This window comes from Dendropsophus ebraccatus, chromosome 3 (assembly GCF_027789765.1).
Source record: "Dendropsophus ebraccatus isolate aDenEbr1 chromosome 3, aDenEbr1.pat, whole genome shotgun sequence".
Lineage (NCBI taxonomy): Eukaryota > Metazoa > Chordata > Amphibia > Anura > Hylidae > Dendropsophus > Dendropsophus ebraccatus.
The window spans coordinates 81,585,207-81,601,718 of record NC_091456.1 but is presented as its reverse complement, the minus strand read 5'-3'; the positions used below and the strand labels follow the sequence as shown (position 1 = coordinate 81,601,718).

The 16,512-nt window shown below is 38.4% G+C and overlaps 1 protein-coding gene across 3 annotated transcripts in view; it reads right to left on the bottom strand.

Moving 5' to 3' along the window:
• Positions 1 to 16,512, bottom strand: part of SVEP1 (sushi, von Willebrand factor type A, EGF and pentraxin domain containing 1) — a 280,520-nt gene that overhangs the window by 58,599 nt on the left and 205,409 nt on the right. For all 3 annotated transcript variants that reach the window (XM_069962108.1, XM_069962109.1, XM_069962110.1), the window contains exons 33-37: positions 16,265 to 16,441; positions 7,787 to 7,871; positions 5,746 to 5,937; positions 3,655 to 3,822; positions 939 to 1,611 (exon numbers count right to left, since the gene is read on the bottom strand). In XM_069962108.1, the coding sequence (XP_069818209.1) occupies positions 939 to 1,611; positions 3,655 to 3,822; positions 5,746 to 5,937; positions 7,787 to 7,871; positions 16,265 to 16,441 (1,295 nt within the window). The remainder of the gene's footprint in view (positions 1 to 938; positions 1,612 to 3,654; positions 3,823 to 5,745; positions 5,938 to 7,786; positions 7,872 to 16,264; positions 16,442 to 16,512) is intronic.

The following is a 16,512-nucleotide window of genomic DNA, read 5'->3' as shown; positions in this document are numbered from 1 at the left end:
AAAGTTTAGTAGATTTGCAAATATATTGTATTACTTACCTAGTATTTATGCTGCACGATAGTCTATAATTATAGTCTAGAGCTGAATTCACAATTACTTCTAGCTTGTGGTCTGCACAGAGCTTTCTCTGGTGACTTGAGTTCTAAAGCTAACTAAAGTCTTTAAAAAGATCAAATGAAAACCATATTCTGTTGACAGTCAACAGGTTGGACAGAGACCATAGGAGAACATATAGGAGGCTGCTACAGATCTGCATCCTATTAATAAAAGCCCAGGCCCTGTCAAAAGTTTTGTCAATTTTAACTTTTTCAGTATGAATGTATGGTCGTCAAACTTACACTATGCTCAAAGAATTATAGCTTTTCATACACCCTCACATTTGTACCCCATATTCCCCCAGTAGCCCAGGTACATGCTAGATGGAATTTGAGAATCCCAACTTCATATTTTATGGGACTGTGAGAAAAAAATTTATATGGAAAACCAAATAATTAAAGGGGACCTGTAATCAAGCATTAGCATGCCTAAATTAAGTGTGATGTACAATAGTTCTTCTTACCCTAAATCCAAAGGTGTCACTCTTATTGCAATCTAGTGCTCCAGCGCTAAGATATAAGCATTAGAGTTTATATGTAAACTAGGGGATAAAGCTCAAAGGGTGTTTCTCTAGGCTGCAAACAAAACTTTTTGAAAGAGAAAAAAGTATAGCTTTTTTATAGAAGCCACCAATTCAAATGTGATATTTAAAATGGCTTCATTTGAGTTCCTGTTCTCAGTTTATCATCTACTGCTCTGCAGGTTTTCTTTATAAAGTATGATAACACTTTAAGTACAATAATTCATTTAATTATACTAGAAATTAACAAGCATTAACCTTGGTTATAAAAAAAAACAAAGTATAATAATTTAGTTTAAATGTAAGGAGTGAACACACACACCTCTATGACCCCATTTTCAAGCTCAGGTGGTTGACCACAGGACACTGGATGACAAGCTGGAAGTCGACCACTCCATTCTCCAGATGCCTGGCATGTCCGTTTCTTCTCTCCTTTTATGTAGTACCCTTTATTGCAACTGTACGCAACCACTGCATCAAAGCTGTAGTTATTTCCACTGACATAGCCATTTTTGATAGCAGGTGGTTCTCCGCAACGGACTGGGATGCACTGAATTGTTGTAGGTGATGGGTTCCATTGCCCACCGCGCAGGCACTCAATCTTTGAAGATGTGTTTAGTATAAAGCCTTCCATACATTTAAAGCTAACGGTTGTGCCAGAAACAAATTTTGCTTTGTTAATTGATTCCAAGATACCATATGCAACAGCAGGAGGTTTCTCGCAGAAATCAGCTATACAATAAGGCATGTCCTTGCCATCAGGAGGTACCCACTTTCCTTGTGCATTACACAGCATTTTACTGTTGTCATCCATACTATACCCATCAAAGCAGTAGTAATATGCAGTGTCTCCATAAAGTCTATGAGCACTGTCTGAAGATGCATGGTCAATGTTTGGAGGCTCATCACATGAAACAGCCATACACTGTGGAATATTTTCACCCCATTTTCCAGTTGTTAAACAGGTTATAGTTTCTTGACCAACAAGAGTGTAACTGTAAAAAAGAAAAAGTATTATGAACTTTGCATACTAATTAACACTGAGGCCATATGATTCTGTACAACAATCAGTTAGCTAAATGTCAAAATTTCAACTACTATGCTGAGCTGGCTGCAAATTATTTCATTTTTAGAGTGCCCTCACATGTACTATTGCAGGTTTTGAAATCCACTGCAGTGCTGTGTACTGTTATGGCCTATGGGCTCTACATTCTCACGCCAGATTTTCATTCAACTGCAAGAATGTAACCACAGCCTACATAACTCAGCATCTACCGGGCTAACAAGAAAATACATTACCTGTCCGTGCTCCAGCTTGCTTCTCCAACTCCCAACGTTATGCTCAGCCAATGAGTGCACTTTCCTGCCGCAGCCATTGACTGGCCAAGTGGGGCGGCAGTGACCAGGGAGTTGGAAAAGCAAGCTGGAGCGCAGACAGGTAATGTATTCGCCTGTTAGCCCAGCTGCTGCTGAGTAAGCCGTGGCTAACAATATACAGTGGTCCCTCAACATATATTAATTGGTTCCAGGACAACCATTTTATGTTGAAAATATTGTATGTTGATACCAAAATTCTATGGAAAACTGGTAATTGTTTCCAAATCCCCCAAAATGAGAATAAAAATAAGATTTAAAGGAAAATAGGCAGATATCTAATATGGATAAAGCAAGTCCTTATATACAACAGTCAGAAAGAGCTACTGGAGACTGTAGATTACTTTCGAAGTAGAAGACTGGAATATTCTCAGGCTCCTGTACAGATCACACAGAGAACCAGAAATATAAAATGAAGCCACGTTCACCTGGAGTACAAAGGAGCAGCTCAAGCTGGTACAGGTAAAGAGCAGTACAGGACATGTAGTATCACACTGTACTTTGGAGAATCACTACTAGACAGCCAACCAGTGCAGGCATTTCAGTAATACTAGGGTTTTACCAGTGGGTTGATCATCTAATTATTTACATGTGCCGCAGATCCTGACCGTCTGTAGCATTGTATGTCGTGTCTAGTCTCAAGTTACGATGGTCCAGAAAGGAACATTGTATGTTGAAAATATTGTATCTTGAGGACATTGTAAGTTGAGGGACCACTGTAGAGCATCACAGCAGAACTTGCAGCATGAAGTCCGTTGCGATAGAGTATATGTGAAGGTACCCTTAAAGTATGTTTTTGGACATATGATGCAAACCGCAGCAATATTTTAGCAGTGCAATCTGTGTCATTCCAGCCTAGCTGCATACATTCATTTTAGACGTCACAGCTGTATGCTGTAATCCCCAAAGTATCAGTCCAGTGTATGGACTCCCAAGTGGACAGGAAATAAGTCTTTGCAATCTGTCTGACATGATAATAACATTGCCACCTATTATATCCCTTCTGACAGCTTAGAAGCTCCACTCTTTTTTTTTCCTCTGTATGCCCCTCATGCACCGAGTGCTACAGAAGACACCATGTCTCCCTTGTCTTATAAACAGGAGCATCATTAAAAAAGTGGGGAACACTAGATGAACCATATCAGAGTGACAGAATGAATTAAGATGGCAGACAACTCGTAAATCACAATACAGGCATGAACAAGAGCCTATGCAGGAACGAAGCTCGATACATTCCAATATACAGTATATATAAATTTGAGACTAGTTACATAAAAAATGGTAATTATTATATTCTATTGAACCTGTTCATAACTTGTTCCTTTTAAAGTGTACCTGTCAGGAGGCCAACCGTCATGATCCACTCAGTGGCCGGGCATCCATGGAAACAGAACACTCCGGAACTCTTCTCAGCTTTTTCTATCTTCACAGTTACCCGAACTTCCTGCTGTCGAGTAGATTTCACCACTAATCACGACAGCTGACTTCCTGACTGGTACACTTTGCATACATTACTTGGCCATCTTCCTATGTTGTAGTACTGACAATGATTAATCTAAAATAAGTACTAAGATCTACACAAATCTGAAAATAGTTGCTGCTAATATTAAGCTACCTACACATGTTGATATCCCCAAATCTATAAGTAAACTTAACTGTCATACCCTTCTTTGCAAGTGTATGTCACAGTGTTTCCAAAGGTGAAGACACTTCCTTTAGAGATGGCATCCCTAACAACAGGAGGATGACCACAAATCACAACTTCACAGGATGGAGGCTCCCTACTCCAATTACCAGAAGCTTCACATGTCAAAACTGATGGACCCTGCAAGCTAAGGAAAACTGTAGTTAATTAAATCACAACCAATTACAGTAACAACATTACTAACATACATGGACACAACATTACTAATAAATGGGAAAAATATAGAGACATGTATGAAATCCCTCCCCATCGTCAGGTATTATTTGAACAACTGTGTTCTTTTGTTATTAATAGATTTAAATCTTGTGCGACGCAGAAAAAACTAATTATTTTGATTTTCTATGTTCCAATTCTTCTCCCACCTTATCTCTTTCACAAATATATCGTAGGATATGTATTGATTCCTTACATAAATTTCCTCCCCCTTTTCTCCGGAAATGGTCTGCAGAAATACAAACGGACACTCCCAGTGTGAAATTGAGGGAAATCCACTTCCGGCTACTTCATAAAGCATTATTACGCTTTTAACTTTTCTTACTCCACCATGCCAGATGATTTCTTGACATATTGTCTAAAATGTAAAGAACCTAGCGCAGATTTATTACACGGTGTTTGGTCTTGCTCTCAAGTTTAGACATACTGTCAATTAGTAAAAACCTTTATTCAGAATACATGGAATGAATGAGATTCCTCTGGAAAACCTATAGCCTCAAAATGTATTAAAATGTATTAATCTTAATCTGTTATTGGCCTTAAAAAGCTTATTAAACTACTGGATCTCTGACACACTTCCCACTATTTCTGAGCTAATAACCTCACTTAAAGAAACTATTCATTGGGAAATGCTGGATGCAATCCGCAATAAAGACGTTTCCACAAAAAATTTCATAAAAAAATAGAATTATTTTCTCATAAAGGTTATGTCGCAAAAGGAGAGGGAAGCTGTCATGAAACACTTTTGTAATACTGTTTGGTATCAAACGGCAGAGACGAGGGGCACCCTAGGGGTACTCAGAGTTCCTTAATTATCTTAAAGACAGAGATTCTTTATCTACATTTCTTTCTATCTTTTAGAGCATTAGTTTTTGTTCTTTAGATTCTATTGTTCTTTATAGCAAAATTGTTTTCAAACTTGCTGTATTGTAACCTATTTATATCTTCCTTTGATATGTAACTGTATTGTTATTGATATACATTGAAAAATATTTGGAAAAAAAACCCCAAAACATTAATATATGCTTAGAACTGTCTTTTTTTTAATAATCTCTATTTTAAATACAGGTTTCTAAATTGTCTATCTAGTTAGTGGCCTAAATTTGTCTAATTATTAAATAACATACACTTAGACTAGCTCATGGGGCACATTTACTAAAGATGCGTCCCTGGCGTACAGTACATCATAAGCAAGTCGCAGATTATGTGGCCTTCACCGTGCCGTATGCTTGCCATTGCCCCCACTCGCCTGATGGATGGGCAGGGAAGGAGTGGCAATGCAGGAAGAAAGCGTGGTCTTCTCCCGCATCTCAATAATCAATGTTTACACCTGAAGACAGATGTAAACAAGGCAGAAAAATTACAGCTCCAGAGCAGGTATATATTTTTGCACAATTCCTGCACCAATCATGCGTGGTGAATAGAGCGGGTCTTGATATATGTTCCCATAATATATAAAGATTGTTCACAGAATGTAAGAGTTTTCTTTCCATGATTCAGTAATTTTCAGTGTGGTGTTGTGTCAGCATCTCCCCAACTGCTTCCTTCTGAGACAACACATCATCTCAGGCCATCTCAGGAAACTTGAATGGATCTGGTCTCTGAGGGATGTTAACATCTCTGACTGAACCCTAGACCCTAAATGCTTGTCTCCTTTGTCATTAGGGAAGAATATGGGGCATTTACAGCATGCTGCCGACTTGTTCTGAGCAATGCCACAGGCAATGAATACAGCAGGGATTGGGGAAAAAAATAGTACAGACTAGCAAAACAAATGGATTATTGGTGGTAAGTAAATCTAACACACTATAATATAACATACTTTTTTATACTTTACCTGTATCCTGTCTCACATTTATATGATGCTGTTGATTCGTATGTTATACCAGTTATTGTGAAATTCCCATTAGCTATTTCCTTTGGTTTGGAGCACATGACTGACTCACAAGATGGGACCATATTGCTCCAGGAACCATCAGCAAGGCATACAGTTTCTTCACTGCCCAATAATGTATATCCCTCATTGCATCTACAGCAACAGAGAGCAAAGGTAATTAATAAAGTTTTGGGCTATGCAATTGTAAATCAATAAATGTATTTTTACCGTTGATAAGCCAATCACATATGCAAGCAGGGTGTTAGTTGTAATAGAGCAGGGACATGTTTAAATCGAGAAAGAACCACTTTGTGCAGCATTTGTAGTAGTGACCGCCGATACATCGTTCTATGGCGGTCACTAATGAGTAAAAATAAGTGTTTCAGTATGCCGCTGTCATGACAGAGGCTTGTAACAGGTTCCAGTGGGGTGTGTGAGCGCACCCACCTGATCGGAGGTCCCGCAGTGAGGTCCGGGCTGATCAGCTCCATGGCAATCCTAAAGGCCTTTTGAAGACCTTCAGGGTTTTCAATGATGTGCCTCTACACAGTCATGGCGCTGGCATGGCTGTGTAGATTGCCTGTGAGCATAATGCTAACATATACAATAAACTGCACTACAATGATGTGAACAGTAGTAAACAGTAATGTTCACTAGTGTAAAAGTAAAAAAAAATGAAAGGTTTGCAATAAAACATAAAAAATATCCCTGCAACCCTCCTCCAGTGATAAAAATCCATAGTGACCTACAGAATACATTTATTATTTTATTTTTACACTGAATAGCAAAAGTTTAATATTAAAAAGAAAAAATAAATGATATTGTTTCAACACACGTGATAGTGAGCAAATTTTGCTACTAACATTAAGTACAATATGTCACAAAAAAAATATCTGAATTGCTAGCATACATTAAAGCATCATGGAGCTATAACCATATTAAGTGAGGCAGGTCAGATTTTGAAAAATGAGCTTGGTCATTAATGCCCAAACTAGCTGCAGCACTAAGATGTTAAAAGAAATCTGTCAGCACCCTGGCCCTGCATGGCCTTACAGTGTGCTGTACTTGGCAGTCCCCTTGTGAGCATGTTACCTTTTGGTAATCTATCTGTGGAGTGGATTATGCGCAATCTTAGGTCTTCTACTGTAATGAAGAGTGAAAGAGGAGTTGTGACCGAGCATTTGTGCCCCACTCTGGCACTCCTCACCACTCCTTCCTCCTCCCTCTTCTCCTTGAATAATCAATGCTGACCGGCCTCCTGCTCACTCAACTGTCAGTCAGTATCACCCAACAGAGGACTGCAATCAGATATCATTGAATCACCTAACCTGGTTTGGAGGTGTGGGCTAGGGGTAAGTCACTGCTCTAGAGACCTGCAGCAGGTTTTGCACTTTTAAAAATACATTAATGAAGAAAAATAAAATAAAAATAACTATATTTCATTTCCATCAGGGGATTTGAAGCCAAGCAAAACCTGCTGCAGGTTTCTAGACAGGTGAATTACCCATAGTCCTCTGCTAGCAGACACTGACTGACAGCGTGAGTGAGCAGGAGGCTGGTCAGCATTGATTATTCATGAAGAAGAGGGAGGAGGAAGGAGTGGTGAAGAGTGCCAGAATGCGGGACAAACACTAAGCCACAACTCCTCTTTGACCCTTCATTATAGTAGGAGACCTGAGATTGTGCATAATCCACTCCGCTGAAAAATTACCAAAAGATGCGATGCTCACAATAGGATTGGCAGCACACTGTCAGCACACAACACACTGTCAGCACGTCAGATATGCCCTGGGTGCTGACAGATTCCCTTTAAATACAACAAGCTTGATTCTTATTATATTACATTACTGTTTACGGTATTCAATCTCATACTGTAATACCCCAAAATGAAATAGATATTGGTCAAACAATTGGTCCTTTTTCATGAAAGTACACAATTACATTTTACAAATTTTCAATATAAAAAAAATCTATATATATAAAAAAGAGCGTAAAATTGTACCTGAAAATAACTGTCAGTCCATAGGTAAAATTGGAGCCCATAATGCTGCCATGTTCTGGAACGGGTGGCTCCCCACATGACACAGCTTTATAACAATAAAATACATAAAATAAATTAAAAATTAAGTATTGACAGTTACATGCTAAAAGAAATGACAACACAGTAGGTAAACAGTAAATAAACAGTGTTTATACTGTATAGGATAGTTATACTGTATAAGTCAAGGGTGTTTTCTATGCAAAATGTAAAGTTATATACTTTAGCTGTAATAAAATCATGCCTCCACGGTCAGTGTTTTTAAATGTGTGTTAGCTTTTGCTTTAATAAAAAAGATATATTCATTTAATGAGCTGTTGCATACATTTTAACATACTGATGGATGAAATTACAAAAATGTCAATAAAGGGGGACATTGTAGTTATGGGTGACTTTAACATGCCGGATGTGGATTGGAATATCCCTTCTGCACTTACATGTAAAAGCAAGAATGTAATGGAGGCCCTTACAGGGGCATCTCTAAAACAGCTTGTGAAGTCACCAACCAGAGGAGAGAACATTCTAGATTTAGTATTTACTAATGGGGATCGGGTGTCTGAAGTTAGAGTGGAAAAAAATTTAGGTTCGAGTGACCACCAGTGTTTATGGTTTGACATACAAACTTACTGCGCCCAATCCCATACTACAACAAGAGTATTGGATTTAAGGAAGAGAGATTTAAATAAAATGGGGGAGTATTTGGATAAAGAATTAAGAGGGTGGGATAAAACATCAGGAGCGAGCACTCAGTGGGCAGAATAAAAAAATGCCATATTAAAGGCAACTAGACTACATGTGCGAGAAGTTAGCAAAAGTAAAAGGAATAAGAATCCATTGTGGTTTACTAGAGAGGTCAAGGCCATTGCAAAAGGAAAAAAGGCAGCGTATAGGAAGTATAAAGAGACTGGAAATGAAGCTGACAGAGAGACGTATAAAAGTATACAGAAGGAGGCAAAGCAGATTATAAATGCTGCTAAAGCCTCAAAAGAAGAAATGGCAAAATCTGTTAAGGAGGGGAATAAAACCTTCTTCAGATATAATGACAGGAAGAAAAAGAAGAATGGGTGCAGCATTACTAAAATAAACAATGGGGAGAATACATTTATTGATGGAGATAAGGCGGTCGCTGACTATTTGAATAGTTACTTTTGCTCAGTGTTTTCAGAAGGAGGCCTTCGCAATCACAGGATGGCTGGACACAACATTGCCTCCAGTTATATGGGTTCAGCTCCAGTATTTTCAGAGACTGAAGTTGCAGAGGAACTTGCCTGTTTAAAGTTAAATAAGGCGATGTGGGCCCAGATGGTGTCCATCCCAGGGTTCTTAAAGAACTCAGATCAGTGATTGCTGCGCCCCTGATCTGTATAACCAATCCCTGCTAACAGGAGATGTCCCCGATGATTGGAGAACGGCCAATGTTATACCAATCCACAAGAAGGGGAGTAGAGAAGAGCCCAGTAACTACAGGCCAGTGAGCTTCACATCTGTAGTAGTGAAAATGATGGAAACTCTTTTAAAAAAGAAGATAATGGATCACCTAAGAAACAACAATTTCATGGATCCAAACCAGCATGGCTTTACTGAGGGCCGATCATGTCAGACTAATCTCATTGATTTCTTTGATTATGCCACAAAAGTGCTGGATGAAGGTGGTGCTGTGGATATCGCCTATCTGGACTTCAGCAAAGCTTTTGATACAGTTCCCCATAAAGAGCTGATAGAGAAGTTGGAGAAAATTGGACTTAATCCCTGGATAGTTCAGTGGATTTGTGGTTGGCTGAAGGATAGATATCAGAGGGTTGCTGTTAATGGTGTATATTCCGAGCAGAGACTGGTTACAAGTGGTGTGCCACAAGGGTTTGTTCTGGGTCCTATTCTTTTTTTATATGTTTGTAAGTGACATAGGAGAAGGTTTGGTAGGTAAAGTTTGTCTGTTTGCTGACGACACAAAAGTGTGCAATAGGGTTGATATTCCTGGAGGTGTCAGTAATATGGAAAATGATTTAGCTTTGCTAGATAAGTGGTCCAAAAAGTGGAAATTGAAGTTTAACCTTTCCAAATGTAAAACAATGCACTTGGGGAGGAGGAATCCTCTATCCGAGTATCACATAGGCAGTACTGTGTTGGAAAAGACTTCAGAAGAGAAGGATTTAGAGGTAGTGATATCTGACAGCCTTAAAATAAGTCACCAGTGCAACCAGGCAGTGGGGAAAGCAAATCATATGCTGGGGTGTATAGCTAGAGGTATAACCAGTAGGAAGAGGAGATTGTGATCCCGCTCTTTAGAGCTCTGGTGAGAACACATCTGAAATACTGTGTCCAGTTCTGGAGACCTCACCTAAAAATAAAATAAAATAGAACGGGTCCAAAGACGGGCTACAAAAATGGTGGAGGGTATGAGGCATAAACCATATCAGGAAAGACTTAAGGATTTGAATCTGTATAGTCTGGAGGAAAGAAGAGAAAGGGGGGACATGATTGAAACCTTTAAGTATGTTAAAGGAATAAATAAGGTTCAAGAGGGGAGTGTTTTTAGTAAAAAACTGAGCTCAAGAACAAGAGGACACAGTGAGAGATTAGTTGGGGGAAAGATCAGAAGCAACGTGAGAAAATATTATTTTACTGAAAGAGTAGTAGATACCTGGAACAAACTTCCAGCAGAGGTGGTTGGTAAATCTACAATAACAGAATTTAAACACGCCTGGGATAAACAAATATCTATCCTAACAAAAAATGCCCAAAAATAATTACAGTCCTAAACGCACCAAAAAATGTATTATACAAAGACAAATCCAAAGAAGGATCAAAAAAATGCAGGACAATCCAAAATAAATATACTTATATTTCTTTATTAAAGTAGAATTTAATTTAAAATACATACAGAAAAAATAATAAATAAAAAGCACAAAAATTGGGGGAATGAAACAACACAAAATACATAGAACGGTGATGGGAAATAAAGCAATGTTTTATGAAGTCATATATTGCACATGCATGGAAGTTGAATTAAACTAATATAATCATGGCAGTATAAGCACCCTCCATTGAGTAAAAAATTGTGTAGATAGTATTTAGTTAGCAGCAAAGAATAAAGTGCATAAAGTGCATAAGGTAAACAACCTATTTTAGGCTGGGTTCACACACAGTATATTTCAGGCAGTATTTGGTCCTCATGTCAGGTCCTCATAGCAACCAAAACCAGGTGTGGATTAAAAACACAGAAAGGCTATGTTCACACAATGTTGAAATTGAGTGGATGGCCGCCATATAACAGTAAATAACTGCTATTATTTCGATACAACGGCCGTTGTTTTAAGATAACAGCAAATATTTGCCATTAAATGACGTCCATCCACTCAATTACAACATTATGTGAACAGAGCCTTTCTGTGCTTTCAATCCACTCCTGGTTTTGGTTGCTATGAGGACCTGACATGAGGACCAAATACTACCTGAAATATACTGTGTGTGAACCCAGCCTAAAGCTGCAATTTGCTAAATAATCAACTATAAAGGTGAAATCACCAACAAGTAAATATCAAATGGACATACAAACTAGGAGGATGCGTATACTGCAACAAGTCCCACACACCTACTCACCCTACGCACGTTTCGCGTGGCTCGATTTGTCAAGGGATATCCCTTGACAAAGCGAGCCACGCGAAACGTGCGTAGGGTGAGTAGGTGTGTGGGACTTGTTGCAGTATACGCATCCTCCTAGTTTGTATGTCCATTTGATATTTACTTGTTGGTGATTTCACCTTTATAGTTGCTTATTTAGCAAATTGCAGCTTTAAATAGGTTGTTTACCTTATGCACTTTATTCTTTGCTGCTAACTAAATACTATCTACACTATTTTTTACTCAATGGAGGGTGCTTATACTGCCATGATTATATTAGTTTAATTCAACTTCCATGCATGTGCAATATATGACTTCATAAAACATTGCTTTATGTCCCATCACCGTTCTATGTATTTTGTGTTGTTTCATTCCCCCAATTTTTGTGCTTTTTATTTATTATTTTTTCTGTATGTATTTTAAATTAAATTCTACTTTAATAAAGAAATATAAGTATATTTATTTTGGATTGTCCTGCATTTTTTTGATCCTTCTTTGGATTTGTCTTTGTAAAATATCTATCCTAAGATAATAAGAAAGAAAATACTAAAAGGGCAGACTAGATGGACCCAGTGGTCTTTTTCTGCCGACAATCTTCTATGTTTCTATGTTTCTTTGGGATAACATTGTTGTAGGTGTTACATGATTGTTTAGCTGGATATTCTGTGTTTAATATGTAAATTTATTGCACACTTCCATGTAGTATAGCTGTTCATTCCTTTCTGGATTCAGGTCTGAATTTTTCTCATACATTTGTCAAAACAAATCACAAATCAGATGAATTAATCATTGGATCCTAATTAGCTGCTAATCATTAAAATGGTAATTAGCTAAAAATGTTCATTACCTCTCAACGGAATCCTGAACTTTACATCAGACAGTATATTATTTATAAAACAGGTAATAAAATCTCCCTGTGTATTAAGTGGCTCAGCTAAAGAAAGTAGATATAGCTTCTTGTGAAAGATAAATCTGCTAGTGGAGAACACAAATGCTTCCAATGGGTTAATCAGCTAAAGGAGGACATAGCTTGTTAAAATGGTGAAGCTTTGTCCACACATAAAAACTACTGGTTACATCTCAAAAAAACATAAAAAAAGGGCTGCTAGGGTAGAGGTACGTTGAAATCTATTGAATTAATGTTTAAAATATCCCTTAAATTCTAAAAGCTTTAAATTAAGCTTTAAATCTGTAACTGTTCTTTTTGAAAAATTAAATGCCGGGGCTTCTTGTTGGCCACTAACATGGCAAAATATATCTGTATTTAAGCAAGCATTTCAGCACAAATTTTGTGAAGTGTAAAACATATATGTCAGACTGAAACATGCTGAAAAAATTAAAATGAACCTAAAAAACTGTCAACACAGCCTTTTTTTGAAATCCTACACAAACCTCTGGATAACCTTCTCCTGTTCCACAATACACATGAATCCTTTTTACACGTTGTGTCTGTACACAACAAACTCAGGTATGGGTCGGCCCACTGGACTGCTATAAGCACATACATTGTCGCCCTATGATGTGCTCTGCGTTCCTTTTTTGCTTTCTACTTTGATTGATTTGGAAATGACATAGGATTCAATGGGCCTAATCCACTTTTACATTACCTAATGCCATTGCTGCAAGGAATACGCTTTAACAACTCACACTTCACCTCTTGGTTCACAAAAAGTAAAATAAAAGCAAAATTTGGTTGTAAAATGCATGTGCTACATAGGAAAAATACATGTATGTGCTACATTTAAGACAATGGACAAATGTGTGCACAGGTGGTTGTCTTCGTAATAGATGTTCTCACATTTGTCATTATGTACCCTGGCGTAGACTACACAAGAGGCACAGATCTGATGGACGGCTGGGGTGGGGGGTGTTAAGGCACAGAGGAGGCATGGCCTCTTCTTGTGTCTGATTTATCTGCCCTCCCATGACAGACGCAGGTCACATCAGAGTTATTAAGTGGTACGCGCCTTTTAGTATATCGATGGGGTGAATGGAGGCGGGGCTTTATTTACGAGAATGCCAGTGTTAAAAAAATTATCCCCATAGTGTTTTAGTTAGTATTTTGATCAATATTTTAAATCAAAACCGGGAGTGGAGCTAGCAAAGTAAAATTATAATGGAAAGATTTGCACCTTTTCTGTGTTTTTGACCCAAATTACTATGAGAAAAGTACTATGTGTGAACAAATAATTCAGTACATTAACCATTTGAGGACCAGGCCCAAAGTGACCCAGTGGACCGCTCAAATTTTGATCTTTGCACTTTTCCCTCCTTCCCTTCTAAGAGCTCTAGCACTTTCAGTTTTCTATCTACAAGGCCATGTAAGGGCTTGTTTGTTACAGGAATAGTACTTTGTAATGGCGTCTTTCATTTTACCATAACATGTATGACCGAATTCCAAATATATTATTTATGAAGATATAAATGGGTGAAATCGTAAAAAAAGAATGCAATATGGTAACGTTTGGGGGGTTCCTGTGTCTACGTAATGCACTATATGGTAAAAGCGACATGATACCATTATTCTATAGGTCAGTCAGAACACAACCATATGCAGGTTCACACAGATTCTCTAATGTTACATATTTTTTTTTAATGAAATCCTTTTTTTGGCAATTAATTATTAATAAAATGGGCCTATTGTGACGCTTATAACAGTTTTATTTTTTTAACTTACGGGGCTGTATGGGGTGTCATTTTTTTCTGCCATGATCTCTAGTTTTTATTAATACCATACTTGTGAAGATCGGACGTTTTGATCACTTTTTATTAATTTTTTTATATATAATGTAACAAAATCGGTAATCCGTGCACTTTTTTCCCTCTTCTACGCCGTTCACCGTTCACAATGACGCTTGTTTTAATTTAATATATCGGACAATTACGCACGCTAAGGTATATTATATGTTTATTTATTTATTTATATATGTTTTATTTATATAATGGGAAAGGGGGATGATTTCAAGTTTTATTGGGGGAGGGGTTTTTGGGTAGTGTGTTAGTGATTGAAATTTTTTTATAAATTTTAAGTCCCTTTGGGGGACTTATACATACATTACTTTCATTTTATACACTGATCACTGCTATGCCATAGGCATAGCATTGATCAGTGTTATCGGCACTCTGCTCCTTGAGCCTGCATGTGCAGGCTCAGTGAACAGATCGCCGATCGGACCGCGCGGACGCAGGTGAGAGACCTCCGGCGGTCCGTTTTACCGATCGGGACCCCCGCAGTCACACTGCGGGGGGTCCCGATCGGTAAGTGACAGGGGACCCCTAGGCGACCTTGGATGTACCGGTACGGAGGGCCACCTCCACACGTTCAGAGCAGGGCCGTGCGGCAACCGCGATCTGAACCGCCGCGGTTCCGGGTGCCGCTCGTCGCCCGGGACCACGGCTATTAGCGGGCACGGTCCGATCGCCGTTCCCGATAATACAGTAATCGGATGCAGCTGTCAAAGTGGACAGCTGCATGCGATTACTTACTGCAGCACTTCCCTGGTGTCTAGTAGGGAGGATCGCTCCTCCGGCAGCCGGAAGCAATCGATGCAGCATAGATCTCAATGAGAGATCAGTGCACTTATACTAGAAGTCCCCCAGGGGGGCTTCTAGTATAAGTGTAAAAGTAAAAATAAAAGTGTTATTCTTAATAAAAAGCCCCCTCCCCTAATAAAAGTCAGAATCACCCCCCTTTTCCCATGTTATAAATAAAAATAAACAAATAAATAAACAAACATGTTTGGGAATGTGATAAATTATTTGTTCGGGCGATTACACACGCGGCGATACCAATCTCGCACGGTAAATGGCGTAAGCGCAAAAAAATCCCAAAGTGCAAAATTGTGCATTTTTGGTCCGTCAAATCCAGAAAAATTTTAATAAAAAGCGATCAAAAAGTCGCATATGCGCAATCAAGGTACCGATAGAAAGAACACTTAATGGCGCAAAAAATGACACCTCACACAGCCCCATAGACCAAAGGATAAAAGCACTATAACCCTGGGAATGGAGCAATTTTTAAGAACATATATTTGTTAACAATGGTTTGAATTTTTTACAGGCCATCAGATACAATGAAAGTTATACATCTTACATATTGTTGTAATCGTAACGACTTGAGGAACATGCATAACAAGTCAGTTTTACCCCAGGGCGAATGGCGTAAAAACAAATACCCCACAAATAAACAAAATGCGTTTTTTTTTTTTAAATTTTACCACACTTTGAATTTTTTTCTGGTTTTGCAGTGTACTTTATAAAAAAAATTTAGCCTGTCATTGCAAATTACAATTAGTGGCACAAACAATAAGGGCTCATGTGGGTTTCTAGGTGAAAAAATGGAAGGAAAGGAGGAAAAAACGAAAACGCAAATATTGAAATTGGCCCGGTCCTCTAAGGGTTAAACGCCGCTGCGGCGCTGTGATCGCGGCGTTTAAGGATTTAATGGCACGCTGCAGCACGATTGCTGCAGCGTGATCGCTGCAGCGTGTCATTAACGGTGAGGTGCCGGCTGCTGATTGAGCTCCGGAGCGCGCTTCATAGCTCAAGACGTACCGCTACGTCCAGGGTCGTCTGGGCACAGACTTCCAGGACGTATCGGTACGTCCTAGGTCGTCTAGGGGTTAATAGATAAGAGAAATATTTTTCCTTATTTATGGACGTATTTTGCCTTTATTGTTTGTGAACCTAGCCTCAAGCTTTTTAAATTATTAAAACAAACTTGGATACACACGATTAGTAGCAATAAATGTCTAAAACTAGCAATGCATATTATTATAATGATATTACTATAAATATATCACCTTTAACAGTTTTCTGTACCTTGGCAGTAGGGTATTTCGACATTCCAGTCACCAGACTCCAAACACATAACTTTCATGCTTCCAATCAAGTTGTATCCTTCATTGCATGAAAACGTCAGCTCACTTCCGACTCCAAAGTAATGACCAGAAACATTTCCGTTTTTTAATTCACCTGGATCTTGACATTTTACTGGTTCTATGATATTAATAAATGAATTAGATATATGGTGCGTTTACATGGAATGATTATCGTTTGAATTTTTTTTT